Source organism: Corvus hawaiiensis, chromosome 3 (genome assembly GCF_020740725.1).
Source record: "Corvus hawaiiensis isolate bCorHaw1 chromosome 3, bCorHaw1.pri.cur, whole genome shotgun sequence".
Classification (NCBI taxonomy): domain Eukaryota; kingdom Metazoa; phylum Chordata; class Aves; order Passeriformes; family Corvidae; genus Corvus; species Corvus hawaiiensis.
This window is the reverse complement of record NC_063215.1, coordinates 22,971,374-22,988,202: the sequence shown is the minus strand read 5'-3', so window position 1 is coordinate 22,988,202 and position 16,829 is coordinate 22,971,374. Positions and strand designations below refer to the sequence as shown.

The window sequence follows — 16,829 nt, the reverse complement described above, 5'->3', positions numbered from 1 at the left end:
TCCTGTATATTTTCTTATTATGAATAATATGCCCTTCTCCATGGTGAGTTAAAATCACCAATTGTAATTTCTTTTTTAATATAGCTTCTAAAGTAATAAAAGCAAAAATTATTTTTTAAAATATTAGTGTAAATAATTAAGCTAGATAAGAGTCCTTCAGTCTTCATTTCTGCCTCCTGTCAGAACAAGCCAATGTAGTGCAGACGGATCTACTACATGGCATGGCCTCTTATTTGCATTGGGCAGCCACTGCTTGTCTCTGTCCTACATAAAAGCAATAAACTGATCCTGACTTCAACGTGACTTGAAACCCTGATTAGGACATAATCGCAAAGTTAATAGCTATAATACTGTATGTAAAATTTTTGAGAGTTAATTTAGTATCGTGATCTAATCAACAGCATATGTATGTTCTTTCCAGATTCTGAATTTGATAAGCACTTTAATTTTTCAAACAAGTAAAATTCAACTAATTTTTAAAGAAATAGTAAAATGAGGCAAATATAAGAATTGTGAAGTTACACATTATTGTGAAAGGACTTCCATTTATTTGAATTAATTAACAGCAAACAATTGTTAGAAAATATTTTTGAAAGCTAGTTCGAGAGAATTTCTAGGCATCCTTAACAGCTGGTCATTTACCTTAATCTTGAAGACCCTCCTGAATACTCTCTTTCAGTAGTTTACTTTCCCCCTTGCAGTTTTTCCTAGTATTTATATTACCTGAAGCTTTTTTTCTGTAGTTTAAAGGCCTTGTTTCATTTGATATCCACAGTGGACAAATAGAAGTTACTTTATACTTGTTTTGCTGTTCTTAATGTGTTTGAAAACTGTTATTTCTTCAGTGTAGTGGGCTATCCTTGGTGAGTAGTCATAATTCATCTGGCTGCTCACTTCCTTTCCCTTTTCAACCAGACAGGAAAAAATATGATGAAAAATCTCATGGGTCAAGATAAGGACAAAGAGAGGATTCAACTTCAGAAAAGTTAATTTAATGTATTGCCAATTAAAATAGGGTCAAATAACTTTCAGAAAATAAAGGTTAAAAAACATCAAAACAACGCTTTCCTCCCTCTTTGCCAGGGTCTCCTTCACTCTGTTGGCTCTTTTCCTTACTCCAGCCAGTGCTAGGGGAAATGGGAGTTGTGGTCAGCTTATTAAAGGCTTCTCTCTGCTTCTCCTTCCTCCTTGCACTTTTCCTCTGCTCCAGCATGGATCTTCTTTATGAGCTATTATCCTTCAAGATAAACTTGCTCTAGTATGGGTCCTCCATCAGCTGCAGCTTCTTCAAGAAGTAATATCCACCTGCTCCAGTGTCGGCTGCAGTATGGATATCTGCTCTGACATGGTTCTCTCTGTTGGGCTGCAGCAAAACACCAGCTCTGGTGTCTGGAACACCTCCTTCTCATGTACCCTTTGTGTTCCCTCTGCTGTTTATCACTCTTTTTGTTCCCACTTCCTCTGAAGATTTTTTTCCCTTTCCTAAACACAGTTTCCCAGAGGTGCTACTGTCATGGCTGCAGAGCTCGGCTGTATTCTGATTGGGTCCTTTGGAACTGGCTGTGCCCAGCAGCCTCTCCTCACAAAGGCCACCCCTGGAGCTGCTCACCCACCCCTGCCAACACCTTGACTCCTGAATCCAGTGCACTCAGTCACCTTTTCTGTAGAGATACCTATCTTATTGTGATTCATTCTCACTCTTTCTTCCTACTTTTAGGACCAGTGATTCTCATTATTGCCCTCTGGACAATCTCCAATTGATCTTCACCTTTCTTGAAGGGCAGTGCCTAAAACTGTACACAGCAATTCCACAGAGTACATAAAGAGGATTATTCAAAAACAGCTGTGATCACACAGACATGATCTGAATTCAGAGTCCTGTACAGAGGGAAGGCAGTGCTCCAGTGAATTGAAGTGAGCTTCATTTTCATAAAAAAAATGACAATGTACAAAGCACATCACTTGAATGATTATTAATCAGCAAAAATGTCAACAGATTTTTTTTGAGGGAAGAGGCCAGATAAACTATCTGGGATTAGATATAATGGGGATTAGATATACTGAATTAATAACACTATATCTGCAGTGAAAAAAAACCAAAAAAAACCCTGAAAAACAAGAAAGAAGAAGAAAAAAATTTTTTATTATTGTAATGGTCAAACTTAACCAGACAAAGACTAACCTTTAAAACAAAGCTTAATTAATAACATTTAGCACAACTTTCCACATTAAAATTTTTGTTCAGTATTTATAATAACCTAACAAAATATTTAACACTTTCTTCTCTTCCTTGTCTTCTCTTTTCCTTTTCTAAAAATTTATTCCATTTGAAAAAGAATCCCATTACTTCTAAATCCAGAAGTGCAAAATTATAGTGCTAGTGATGTAAATGACAATTTAAAATCAATATTTTCAGAATGGATTGCTACTCAGAGGCAGGCATGCTTTACCCAAGATTTCTTACTTGCAAAGTGCAGAAAAGCTTAGACAATCTGCATAAAAACCTGTTTTTTCAGTATGGCTGCTGTAGGGATAGATGTGTTTAGTCTCCAGAAACAGAAATGCCTCTAACTTGATGGGAAGCAAACACAGCACAGAAAGGTAAATGGTAAATAAATGAGTCCATTTTATTCCCATGTCTATTAAAATGAAGGTTGAAATCCAGGCACTTTGTTTCGCAAAGCACCTCTAGTAATATAATGCCTGAGGCAGATGTTGAAAACTCCTTTCTTTTCATTAAAAGTATTTACATCCATTTGAAGCATGAAAAATATGATTTGTGATGGTCATAGAGCAAGACATAGATTGATCATGGATATTAGGCTATTGAATTTAATTACAGAAAATACAAAGCAACAGATATGTACTAAGAAAACTTAACTGAATGACAAATATCTTGCTTCAGTTATTCTGCATAGAGATCCCTAGAACATGATGAAGGAAAGAGATGTGTATCTCTATTGCTCTTCCGTAGAATCATAGAATCACAGAATAGTTTGGGTTGGAAAGAACATCAAAGATCATCTAGTTCCAACTCCCTGCCATGGGCAGGAATACCTTCCACTAGACCAGGTTGCTTAAGGTCTCATCTAACCTGGCTTTGAACGCTTCCAGGAATGGGACATCCACAGCTTCTCTGGGAAACCTGTTCCAGTGCCTCACCACCCTCATAGTGAAGAATTCCTAATCTAAACTCACTCTCTTGAAATTTGAAACCATTATTCCTTTTCCTTTCACTACATGCCCCTGTGAAAAGTATCTCTAGCTCTCTTGTAGCCCTCCTTAGACACTGGAAGGCTGCTCTAAAGTCTCCCAGGAGCCTACTCTTCTCCAGGCTGAATGACACCAACTCCCTCATCCTGTCATCATAGCAGAGGTGCTTCAGCCCATTGATCATCTTTTTTGGCCTTCTCTGGACTCACTCCCACAGGTCCACATCCTTCTTTTGTTGGGGCCCCTAGAGCTGGACGCAGTATTCCAGGTGAGGTCTCACAAGAGCAGCATAGAGGGGTAAAATCACCTCTCTCAACCTACTGGTCACACTTCTTTCAATGAAGCCCAGAATACATTTGGCTTTCTGGACTGCAAGTGCACATTGCTGGCTGATGTCAAGCTTCTCATCAACCAACACCCCAAGTCCTTCTCCTCAGGGCTGCTCTCAATTTATTCTGTGCCCAGCCTGTACTCCTGCTTGGGATTACCCTGACCCATGGGCAGGACCTTGCACTTGGCTTTGTGTCATGATCTGGTTACTAAAGTTCTCAGGAATGCCTCTGCCCAAATTAAGGTGCAAACGAGACCATATGCCAGTGACAATAGTATGGGTTTCATTTGATGGTAAATATGAGAGAGAGAAAGAAAGAAAGAAATAGAAAATAAGAAAAGAAAGAGAGTGACAAGGACAGAATAAGGAAAATATCACCACTCCATGGATCCCAACAATGTTGAGTTCATCCTCTCCAGCTGGTCTTCTTGAGAGTGAAGATATATATATATATAGATATATATATATATATATATATATATTTTTTTTTTTTTTTTTTTTTTTTTCCCCTCCCCCCACCAAAAAGCATAGAATCTGATGGGTTAATATATGCTCAGGCTACGTAGGAAAACCAAGGCACCTCCCAGGGTGGGGGCGGGAGATTTCCATTGTCTCTTACAACAGACTCCAGGTTTGTTGCATTACATGCAGTCCTGTGGTGCAAGGCTTTAGGAATTACTCTGGGGGGCACTTCAGGAGGTCTTTGATGGATTATGACACCCCCTCAGCTGCCTTTCATGTGAATGACCCATGGATGTGGCCTGTGGGGTAGGGGTTTCTACAGCTGGGCCAGTTTGTGTAAGGGAGGATGGGTGTTTATTGCCTCTGATCAGCGGTTACACCTGAAACCTCCTCTCCCTCACCTCATTTCAGGGGGGAAGTCTGTGTAAACCCGGCTTCTGTGGGCTGTAGTCTCCTCCACCCCAAACTCAGCCAGGGAAGAATCTCTGCTGTGTTTGGCTTTCTTGTAGATGCATTCTTCTCCTTCAGCATTGTTCGTTTCTTCCTAGGCCTGAGGCGATTAAGAAAGGGTTTTCCCTTTATCTAATCTTAGTGGTTTAACTTACAGTCCAAAGTCCCAGTCAGGTATCTTCAGGGAGGCTTCTTTGGTTGTAGCTTCTTTACACAGTTTTTGTTATAATGAGCAAAAGTTTATATCAATGTTTGAGGTATGAACTATTTCAATCTCTGACACCTTACTCAGCTTCACAAGGTTTGCCTTTATCTGCTGATTGGTCTACTTGTCAAATCCATGTCTCTCTAGTTAACCTTTGCTCTTACTGCTTTCCTTTTCATAGAAGTATGTGGATGCATAACCTAGAAAATTGAGTTTATGGTTCATTCTTCTAACGTCTTAATTGGCTGAGATAGTCCCTATAACTGCATAACTTTATTGCTCTTTTTCACTATTCCTTTAATACAGTTATTCATAGTTTTAAATCGGGTCCTTCATTGGTTTGTGCTAATTCATCAAATTTCACATATTTTAAGGAACAGTCAATGTGCAGTTAATAACAGTTAATATGCAGATTATGGCAGTTTTCTGTAATCTGCATATTGCAGATTTCACTGTAGATGTTTTTTTTGAAGGTGTGGTATGCTGAGCTGTAACAGTGATGGTTCAGACATCTTTTTTTTAGAAATTAATTGAAAAAGAATTATAAATTTTACAAATTTTAGGTTTATAAATTAGTATTTTTTATAATTTTCAATATGTTTGGAAAATATCTAGTTATAGAACTAAGAATAATAAGTAGTTCTGGAAAAAAACATTAGTTGTAGTAAAATGCAAAAACAAATTTGCTAAGATAAACAGGCAAAGATTCACCATCAACTCATCATAGATATTGTGCTGGTGGTTTTTATTTGCTAAGATATTCAGAACATCATACCCATTTTCTTTAACAAATCCTGAGGTCAGTAAGTATTTTCTGAAGTATTTTTTCAGCATTTGGTATGTAACGTGGAGTACTAATTCAATGAACTGTAGTAAAATAGTTCATTAATTTAGCAATTTTTAATTAGTCTAGATACATTAGACTGATAACAGATTGGCTTGATATAGCTGACTGGATTGACAGACTGATACTGAATACCACATGATCCTTTTGTTTATCTCTTTTGAGGCTTAAAAGCCTTTCCTGTTTGAATATATTGACCAACACAAAGAGCTTAATTTTTTTCCTTTCTATCAGCATATTGAAATATCAACTTGCTCAAGTGATCCAATTTTGTTCTTAGGTCTTTGTTCATAGATTCTGTTATGTACAGGATTACTTGGTTTCTTACTGTCTTCTAATTTTACTAATACTTGTTAATTTAAACCACACCAGTATCTCAGACATAATGCACCTTAATGTTGCTCTTATTTTTGAGCTAATAGTGAAGTTATTTAAAAGGTTCTATTTGAAAAATGTAGGTCATTATTGCATTAAGTTCACCAAATAGCAAGTCAGAAACGCCCGTTCCCTTTTTTTGTGGTTGGTTAGCTACCAGCTGGGGAATAGCAATCAAGTATCATGTGCTATTACACTTGAAAATAACAAGAGCAAGTACTGCTAAATAGCAAGTTCCTGTATTTGAGATATTTTTCCGTCAGGAAGGTTTTACTTGTCTTTTTTATTTCTTTGAAAAAAATAATTACACTCAGAGTCACAATATTCAAGATACTCTTTAAGACCAACCTTCAGGTGTTTTTCAATACTTCCTAGAATAAGCTTTTCCATGAAGATTATTTTTCACTTTTGATATTTAGAGCAGTAAAGGAGTAAAATTTTTCACTGAAGTGAGACGGATAGGCCTGTAGTTTCTGGGGTCCTCCTTCTTGCCTTTCTTGAAAATTGAGACAATGTTCAACAGCTTCCAGTCAGCTGGGATCTCTCCAGATTCCCAAGACTGCTCAAAAATCATTGATTGAGGTTTTGCAATGATATCATCCAACTCTTTGAGGATTCGTGGATGAATCTCATCAGGTCCCATAGATCTGTAGGGATCCAGCTGGAGCAGCAGATTACACACAACTTCAGGCTCAACTGGAACTTGATCATTCTCGTAGTCATGGTCCTCCAGCTCAGGGCATGGATGGTGCATCATCCATGTTGAAGATGAGGCAAAGAATGCATTAAACACCTCTGCCTCATCCATATCCCTGTTCATGAGGTGACCATCCTTATCCTGTAACAGGCTGATGTTATTTCTACATTGATTTTGCCATTAATATATTTGAAAAAAACTCTTTCTATTGCCCACAGTATTTCTAGCCAGCTTCAACTCCAGTTGAGTTTTGACTGGACAAATTTTCTTCCTACAGTGTCAAGCAGCATCTCTTTATTCCTCCCATGATACCTGATCTTGCTTCCACTGGGCATATACCTTCCTTTTTTGCCTTATTTCCAAGAGGAGATCCCTGTTCAACCAAGCCAGCCTTTTGCCTCACCTGCTTGGCTTCCAACATTCCTGTGCCTTTACGGAGGCAATATTTAAAAAGTGACCAGAACTGATGGACCCCAACACCTGCAAAAATATTTTCCATGCTAGTTCCCTGAGCAGGGTGAATTTTGCTCTCCTCATTCCAGAGCTGAGGTTTTGCTGGCACTTTCCTTCCTCTCAACAGAAATTTTAAAGTCAGTCCCTTCATGGTTGCTGTGGCCAAGACAGCCAAAAATCTCCACCTCCATTATGAGATCCTCTCTCTTGACAAGCAGTAGATCAAGGAGGGCATCTTTCCGAGCCAGCTCCCCTTAGGTCCTGTTCCACAAAGTTGTCATCCAGGTTTTTTAGGAATCTTCTGGGCTGGGTTGTAGCAGCTGTGTGGTTCCCCCAGTTAATTTCTGGCAAGTTGAAGTCCCCCATAAGGACAAGAGCAGTTGACTTGAAAGCGTCCCTTAGTTCCTCAAAGAATAATTCATTGTCATCATCTTTGTAGCTGTAGGTCTCAGTAGACTCCCACAATGACATTCAGATTACTTGTTTGTCCCTAGATTCTTATCCAGAAACTCTCAACTGAGCCATTTCCAACTGTGAGCTCCATAAATTCTAACCCTTCTATTGCATCAGTGCCACCCCCTCACCATCTGTTGCTTTTTCTGCCTTGCCTATCCCTCCTAAAGAGCCTGTAACCATCCAAGGGGGCACTCCAGTCACAGGACTCATCCCACCAGGTTTAATTTATGCCAATGAGATCAGACTGGGACTGGGGCAAAGCATTGAGCTTGTCTTGTTTCACTCATGCTGTGTGCACGTGTAGAAACATTTTAAGTGTGGTACTTTGTAGCCTGCACCTTGTGAAGCAGATTGGGGGATCTCATTGGTGCTTGTTTCCTCCAGTTTTGGCACACCATACCATCGCTCATGACTGCAAAGCCTGATATTTTCCTTCTCCCCCTTCCAAGCTGCTTTAAAGCTCTGTCAACAAGCCCTGCTAGCTCCTGTGCTAGAGCTCTTTTTCCTCTCTGAGAAATGTGCATCCTATCAGGTGTCAGTAGACCAGGTGTTGAGTAGATCATCCCATGGTCAACAAACCCCAAATTCTTCCACTTATGCCAGTCTCAGAGCCACACATTGACCTGATAGATCTGTCTATCTGGGCTTTATAATAACTCTTTTTTATGGTAATTATATGTCATTATGAATTCCCTGCTTTTGAGTCTATTCAGAATTATCAATATATGGAGATTTTCATGTCATTAAAATGGATAATCTTAATCATGATTTCAAACTATAATTATGTTTTCTGACCTGTATTTTATGTAAATAAATATTATTCATACATTTTTGTATAAAAATGCCTGGAGAAGTAAAGAGAACATCTTCACATCTGCAAGAAGTTGAGATAATCCCTTATAGAGTTTCATCTATGCAAATGAGAATTTAAATAGTGCCCAGACCGTAATTTCCAAGAGACTGACCATAAGAGGCAAGTCGATGCACTCATTCACAAATCATGTGCACAAAATCAACCATCTGTTAATAGTCGCTTTCTTGTTTCTTGAAGGATAAGGAATTTAATAAAATCAATTCCTGTAAAATTAAAATTTTTCAAGCAGCAGTTTTAGTTGATTACATCAACACAGCCTAGAAGTATATTCTGTATTCAGGAACATCCTGAATTAGAAACTGTACATCCATGCATTAGAATCTGATAGTTGTTTGTAAAGTGTGCTTGCAAATCTAAGTGTATCTATAGATAAAGAAAGAATAAATTGTATACTGACCTCAGTATGTAGAGGTAACATCTATGCGACTTTACATATTGCGAAAAACTGAGCCTGTCTTGAGATATGTCCTATGGTTAAGACTAAAATTGTTGCCATTAGACTAAATAAGAAGCTTGCTTTCATATTTGAAAGAACCAATAAAACTATTGCTTGAAAGGAGGAGTGATAAAAATGTCACAGTTGATATGCATTAACATTAGAAAGGCATTAAGTTCCTATTTAGCATATTTTTTGTTTTCTGAAAGACCTATATGATTTTCACTACAAGATGTTAAGTAGAGTGCTTCAATATGTATTTTTTATTTAACAACAAATAAGGAAAATGTTTCTTCGTTTACAGTTTATAATCTTTCTATATCTGTGAAATGCAGTTTAGTATCAATACCAAAATAAATTAAATTAGTGAGTAGGAAGGCCTCTATTAACTTGGGATACTGTTCTTAAGTAGTGAAAATATTGTTATAAAGGCCCAAGTGAAAACCTAGTAAGTTTCAAAGTGATTGTACACTGGCAATCTGTCCTAAGATATACTAAAAAAAAATTCTAAGAAAATATTCTGCATTTCAAATCAATATAACATTATAGTCTGTCATTTGAAAGTTCTTCAAATTATTTCTCCTCTTACACATCTTCATAGATATGCTGTGTTCAGTTCTGTTTTTCCTGAATGCCAAAATTTGCAATGGGTGAGATAAATATTGGAAAATGTAGATGTATAATTATAGCATTAGCATCTAAATTTTTACAGGAATTTTGATTCTTTCACTTTCCTTTTAGTTCAGTGATTGCCTGAACTAGTCTCTTTCATCATACATTCATACTTGTGATAAAATCACTTTATACCTCTCAGACAGTGTGAAGCCTAGAGAATATGCATGTATGTATGTATTTATGTATTTATTTTGCCAGGTTGTTAGTCTTTTCCCTGGTGGAATGGTATTAATTTATTGTAGCATAAATGAGAAGCAGACTTTTCTTTTTATTTCATCATTTGGATTTTTACATACTTCCTCCTAATGCTTTTGTCTTCCACTAAGCAACTTATAAAGAAACTAAATTTCTGCTACTTTTTTGTTGGTTTTTTTGTTGGTTGGTTGATTTTCCTCAGAAAGTATAGCTTTTCTCACCTGTTTCTGGGGTAGTAGTTTTTTCTAAAATATTTACTTAGTGAGTCTCACTTAGTGACACAAACAGTCACTAATTCACTCAGACATTTTCTACAGCAGGGAAATCCTGAATAACATGGTAAAAGATAACAAATATAACTTATTTAAATAATCATAAATATTTTCATAACACTAGTCTAGAGTCATAGGCACATTAAGACAGAATCCATGTCAATATCGTAAATATTGTAAACAGTCTGTGGACTTAAATTGCAGAGCGTCAAATTGAAACTGAAAAAAGAACATAAACTATAGTTCTAGTCAGTAACTGCATTCTCTTACAAAATATGAAATACTAAAAGCAACAGAACTGAAATAACTCTAAAAATCTTCCTAAATATCATCAATTTTTTTTAAACTCTTATAAGCTGGAATGAAATAATTTTCCTGTATACCCACAATATAGAGTTTTATAGTAATTAGCATTTCAATGTGTGCTAGCAGCTTTTATGGCAACCTGTTTTAAGAACTTCTTCAAGCTTTGTGAACATTATAAAGCAATATTTGCTTTCCCTTTTACATCCACTGTAGCCTGTGATGTGTTTTGTCTCTGAAATTTTTAATAAATGTCATTAGAGAGCATAACTGTACGTCATTGTTCCACTGCATCTCACTAAATGAAAATATACTATAAACTCCAGTTCAATTTGTAATACTCATTGTATGAGAATTGCTTTTCTTAGAACTTGTATTTCCAAAATTGTTGGGGCCCTTCCCCCCTGCCATATGGTCCTGGGAGAGGGGCCCTGGGTGGAAGGCACAGGGTTTCCCTGCCCCTGGTCAGCCTCGTTCCCCTTTGGTTGTTTTGTGTTTCCCTGCATGGGCAGGGACCCTCGGGTCCCGTGATTGCCTCAGTTCCTCGGCAGAGCCCCCGCCATGCGGCTGGAGAAATAAACATCTCTGAAACATCTACCAAGGATCTGTCCATATATATTTCTTTTCCATGGGCCTCCTTGTTTGACACGTGTGTTACAGTATCCGCACTGTAACACAAAATGACTATGATATTCTAAATCTTAGATAGTGGAACACCTGCCAGTAAGGTAAGACACACACCTGTAAAGAAATTTAGGGTCAGAATGCCAATATGTGTGTGTACTTTCTTCACAGCTGTAACCTGCCCCAGCATAGAGACTCTTCTCTCAGAACATGTTGTCTGGAGACTGATTTCTGGGTCACTGAATGACTATGGAGCTCAAGTCATGCTCAGCTGCGCTCCTGGATATTATTTATTGGGTCAAAGACTCATACAGTGCAGGACTAATGGAACCTGGAGTATTGGCAATGAGAGGCCCACCTGTAAAGGTAAGGAACAGACTCGTTTAAAGAATATCCTATGCTTTTTAATACATATATTTTCTTCTATAAATAAAGGTTTTAAAAAACTATTTTGCTCTCACATTCCAATAAGTTAAAAAGTGTGAAATTTTTATTAACTTGAAACTAAATTATTCCAGCTCCTTAGGTGTTAAGTACAATATGCTTCATACAAGAGCCAATGAAGTAGCAGCAAGAGATCAATCTGTATTTACTCAACTAGATGGTGTATAAGTAGGTAGAAAATACTGGGAGAAAATGTTATTACTTTAGAAGATTCCAGATTAGAGTTAGATTAGAAGATGATATTGCTTTGACCTCAGGTGAAGCATTAAAACTGTACTGTTAGAGAAACATTCATATGAGCTTTTACAGTGTCCTCATACAAAAATGCCATAAATTACACCAACCCTGGCTTTGGATGTTTAAAGTTTTAGAGAACCTTGGCATTCTCAGTGGAATCATGCAGATTTCAAGGGTTACAGTGCCAAAGTCTTAATAATTTTTTCCAAAACTTCATTTTTTTCTTTTACAATGTGTTATTTTTTAAATTCAGTTATCTGCAATTGTGTCCCTTTCTTTTTATTCATACATACTCAAAAATGTAGTTTTGATATGCTGCCTAATATGCAGCTACTGTTCAGCTGCTGACAAGTCTTTGACAAGATAGTTCTTGCCCACCATCTACAATTACAGAAGTTTTATGTAAGTAGAAAATGGGGTGATCCACATCAGATGCAGTTAACCAAAAGCGAAGTATTAGATAGAGAAACAGGGAGTTGCTGATTGAAGAGATATTAGTTAATTTATAAGAAAGGTACATTATTTTGCCTTTTGCTAGAGGACTGATTAGTATTTAATTATAGCAAACTTCATCCCCCAAGAGATATTCAGTAATATTTCCATTGGACGTGGATCATTAAGATCCAGAACTACACTGTAGAGTATTTTGATGAGTCTGCTGCTCACTTTCTCTATGTCATTCACGTGATAAGGATAGATTGTATAAATATATATTCTAGTTGTTTATTTTTCTGAAGCAGAAGGAAAGCTAATTGAAACACTGATGATAAGGGGTTTAGATCATATTTATCAATGTCTACTTGTACATAGTGTCTCTAAAGGAATTGTAAAACTTCAAATTAAAGGGCAATCTGGATTAAGAGAGAGATAATTAGTAAGTTTATTTTTTTAAGAATATGCTGAACAGATGCCTAAGAAATCACGAGATAGCTCATTATTAATGTAGTTTAGGTATTTTTAACTGTAATCTCTAATTAAAGCCAATAAATGTGTTTAGAACAGTTCATTCTATTCCATTTTAGGAATAGAGTTTGATTTTTTTCTTTTTTTAACAAAAATGTAATTCATATTCAGCATTAACATTAGAAATTATAAAGTTAGGCTACTCCACAAATTACATTAATGTGACTTGACCATAGTCAAAATGAGTCTTACTCATGTCTGGACACATAATGTACATAAGAAACTATGATCATATATGTTCTGATTATGACTGAGTTAGTTAACTGCGTAGTAGCTGGTACTTGATTTTATCCAAATTCTAACCAATTCCATGTTGTTTTCTAAAGTGAACACTTTAAAATATGTAAGAGTGGGGCCCTGGGATTTCAAATAGGAAGCTTAGTTGTGATCAAGATGCTTTTGAAAGTAAGCATATGATTTGTGCTAACATATGATAAAATACAGTTGAAGCTCTTGAAGACATTGGTCTGCATCTTAAATTGCAATATTATTGATATACTTTTTTAGAAATAAAAGAAATTACAGAATGTTGTTAATTAAGTTAGAGTTTGATACATTCTTGAAACACAATTTTTCATGTGGTGTGCAATTGCTGTGGGTTGTAGCTGATGTTACAGAAAGTTTCTGAGATAATTGGTCAAGTCTAGTCTGGCAAAACCAGATTTGTTGTTTTAGCAAGCAGACTATCATATATGCTCTATGCTTATGAATAGTAGTGGGAAATAAGAAAAAAGACAGTTCATAACAATTCAGAGTACTACCTGTTAAAAAGATACATAATACCTTTAAACTGACACAACTCTTAAAATGGCCAGGGAAAGTAAGTGTATTTGAGGAGTAGCCATGGATATGTTCACATGGAATATAACCACAATCTCCTCAGGAATTCATGTAATACCCTTGTTTCAGAACAAGAAATATGGATTGGCTGCAGTCAAGGTATGCACGTATCCCAAAGAATTTTTAGATTTAGAACATATGTTGCCAAATCCAGCATAATTTTAAGCCCTTTCAATGGGATAGAACTCTTGTATTTATTCCTATTATGTTTATTTTTTAAGAAAACACAAGGTGATGTATTTTCTTCCAGTCTAAAAAATTATGAAAAACATTTTCATATTTCAGTATGTTCTGTTGGTTTTTTTTTTTTCCTAGTTATCTCCTGTGGTGGTCTTCCATCTCCACCAAATGGAAATAAGATTGGAACCTTAACAGCGTATGGAGCTACTGCAATATTCACTTGTAACACAGGATACACATTAGTTGGTTCTCATGTGAGAGAGTGCTTGGCAAATGGTCTCTGGAGTGGTACTGAAACCCAATGCCTAGGTAAAAACCCCAAATTTCTGTTCTTTGTTTTGTTTTGTTTTGTTTTGTCTTAAACAATATCAAGAACTGGAATTCCGCTCTTGTCAAGCAACAACATTTTTGAATCAATGAGAAATAAAGGTACCTTAAATATGAAAATATTGTATACTGAATGTGATTTTGTGCTATTCTACTAGCATTTATCTTTTTATTAGAAATTAAATTGTATTTTATGTCGTTGTAATGCTTTTCAAACCAGTATGGTTTTTAAGTGACTCAAATAATTATCCACATAGCATTTTTCTTTGTGAACCAGGGTGTGTGATGAAATTAAGCTTCAAGATAATCTTCAATTAGGAGTATTCCTGGTGCATTCCAACTACAGTTGAGTGTTCAGCATATTGAGCGTTCAGTCAGGGGAAGCAGACAAGAGGCAGCCAAAATCTCTTTCAAACACTGAGATTTATATAGTTTGGACATAAAGTTCTCACCTCAATTCTAGCTCTCTTCAGATTCACTCATATTGGTTTACACTCCTAATACAGACATATAAGAAAAAGGTTCCCTTTTTGAGTAACATTTGAGGCTAAGCAGTGGGTTTATTCTTGGTTGTGGACAGTATATTTATTTCTGGAATCTGTTATTTGCTTTGTCTGCCTTAATTTTGCAGATTTTCTTCTTGCCTTATAGCTGAATGTACTCAGTTGTTCTCAGGAAAAGAGGAATTCTGCTTTCCTCTTCAGAGCTCAACCTCACATAAAAAGCATCTTTCTCCTCTGCTGCCCCACTATGCCGTTTTAGCAGAAAGACAGTGTTCCATGCTTATCTTTATGTTCAGGTATACATGGGAATGTCCAAGCATCTCTCCTGGGTGGGGGAGTTTTACAATGGCTTTTGCAACACTGTGGATCACATGCAGTCCTCTGGTAGAAGGCCTCAGAAATGAGTCTGTGGGCTATGTCCTCCCTGCCCCAGACCCAGACAGAGATGATTTTTAGCATAGCTGCTGAGTTGGCTTTCCTTGTGGATACATTCTTCTCCCCCAGGCTTGTTTACTTCTTAGACCTGAGATAATTGGGCAATAGAGCCACCTTTATCTTATCTCAAGTTCCCATCAGGTGGCTTAACTTTCTGTCCAGATTTCCAGGAATTTGAAGAGGCTTCGAATGTGGGGAAAAGGTTTGATGACCACACATGAACAGTGGCTTTTTTATACAGCTTGCCATAGTAAGGTCCTACAATGATCTTAACAATGTTTGAGCCATTAACCATTAACATCTCAATCTCTCACAGATACTAGGCTGCAGCAGAAAAAAAAAAAATAGAGACAGAATATTTTCAGAAAAAAAAATAGGATGGAATTATGTAACTCAGATCCAAGTTAAGATTTTGTAACATTTCACTATGTATTCCTGATTGACACCTTCATTTTGCAACAGTAATGTTTGTAGTTCAGTTTTTGTGAATATAGTTTTAGAGTATATTGTCTCTTAAGATACAGAATGGTCAAAGGTAGTGACCATTGTCTCATAGAACTAACCTAACTTCTAAATGTCAGTTCATTGTTAGTGACTTCCCAGCAAGATGCAGTTATTTCTGGAAAATTTCTTGAAAATGAAGAACACTTTTCTTATTTGATATATTTTCATACCTTATTTTTTAATTTGAAATATCCGGTATTAAGAATGATATCATTTTGATGTAGGAAATAAGCATAGGATAGCATAAGCACAGGATGTAGGCATAAGCAGAGTACACTAGTTGTTACTTCTTTTAATATTTAGAGCAATAAAGAAGTAAAATAAACTTTTTTTACCTAGGAAAAAAATTCCACTTAGGTGCTGTTTAGGGGAGTGTTATGATTCAGCATTACTTTTTTACGTGCATAAGTTCATCAGTTCCACAGTGTAAGTATACAGGAGCTTTGTATCTAAAAACACATCAGCTATCTATTGGTGTCAGGTTATCCCTGAAGTGAGGCTGACTGACATTTAAATATGTTGGAACTGCAGCTGTGAATATCCAACAGCCCAAAACTTGTATGTGTAAGAGTGTTTTCCACAGCCATTTCTTCTGTTCTGAGTATACAAACTCTATTGTAAAAAAAAAGAGCTATGACCCCTCTAGGTTTTTCCAGTGTGTTATACTATTCATTTTGTCTAATTCAGTTTTTTATAAATCCCCACTGAAATTGGTATAGATTACTATTATCTCCTTACAGCTAAAACTTTTTCCCACCTGACTATCTGCATTCTGCATTTTAAATTATTTTTATAGATCTAATCTCACTTGTAATGAACACAGGACCTCTTGCAGGAGCTATTACTGCAATAAAAGCATTGCTTGTCTTATGATGCTTCCCAATTCTTTTTCTGAAAACTTAGATGGACTTCAGTTCCTATTTGATTGATTTTATTGTTCAATGAAGCCCTTTGCTTAGAACTGTTAAATGCATAGATCTACCTCACCAGACAAAAAAGATCACATTTAGAGCTGGAAGGTTAATCACTACTTAGTCTTCGCTATTTCAAAATCAGACAAGCTCTATAGTGACAAAAATATTGTACAGTTTTGAGCGTGAAAGTCTAAATTTGAGTTACCCCATGCATGCTGCAGAAAATTTTGTTTCTGCTGCTAAGCCCTTTTCTCCCTCTCTTACACTCTCTCACATAAGGTATATTAATATCAAGTTCTTCAGACACTTAATATAGATGCAATTTAGAATACAATCCAAGGTCAATGGAACTATGTAGGCTCCTCCAGAGAGCAATCCAGGAAAGGTAAATTCTTAAATTTTAAAGCTGGATGATGTGAATTCTGCTAGTTGAATATTCCTAAATTTCAAGGACAACATGCCCCAAATTTATCTCAGAGGTGCTTTTAAGACTTACCTGAAGCCTGTGAAAATCAGAAGGCAGACACCCAGGGAGCTCTGAGTGAGCCTTTCCATTTCAAAGGAATTATGACTTACAGATGCTTTTTGTCTACATTGTGCCTACATGAATATAATTC

The 16,829-nt window shown here is 36.4% G+C and overlaps 1 protein-coding gene across 2 annotated transcripts in view; it reads left to right on the top strand.

The window, feature by feature from the left end:
• The window catches only part of CSMD1 (CUB and Sushi multiple domains 1), a 1,116,955-nt gene that overhangs the window by 1,041,886 nt on the left and 58,240 nt on the right, over positions 1–16,829 (top strand). For both annotated transcript variants that reach the window (XM_048295968.1, XM_048295967.1), the window contains exons 51-52: positions 11,037–11,231; positions 13,665–13,838. In XM_048295968.1, coding sequence (XP_048151925.1) covers positions 11,037–11,231; positions 13,665–13,838 — 369 coding nt within the window. The remainder of the gene's footprint in view (positions 1–11,036; positions 11,232–13,664; positions 13,839–16,829) is intronic.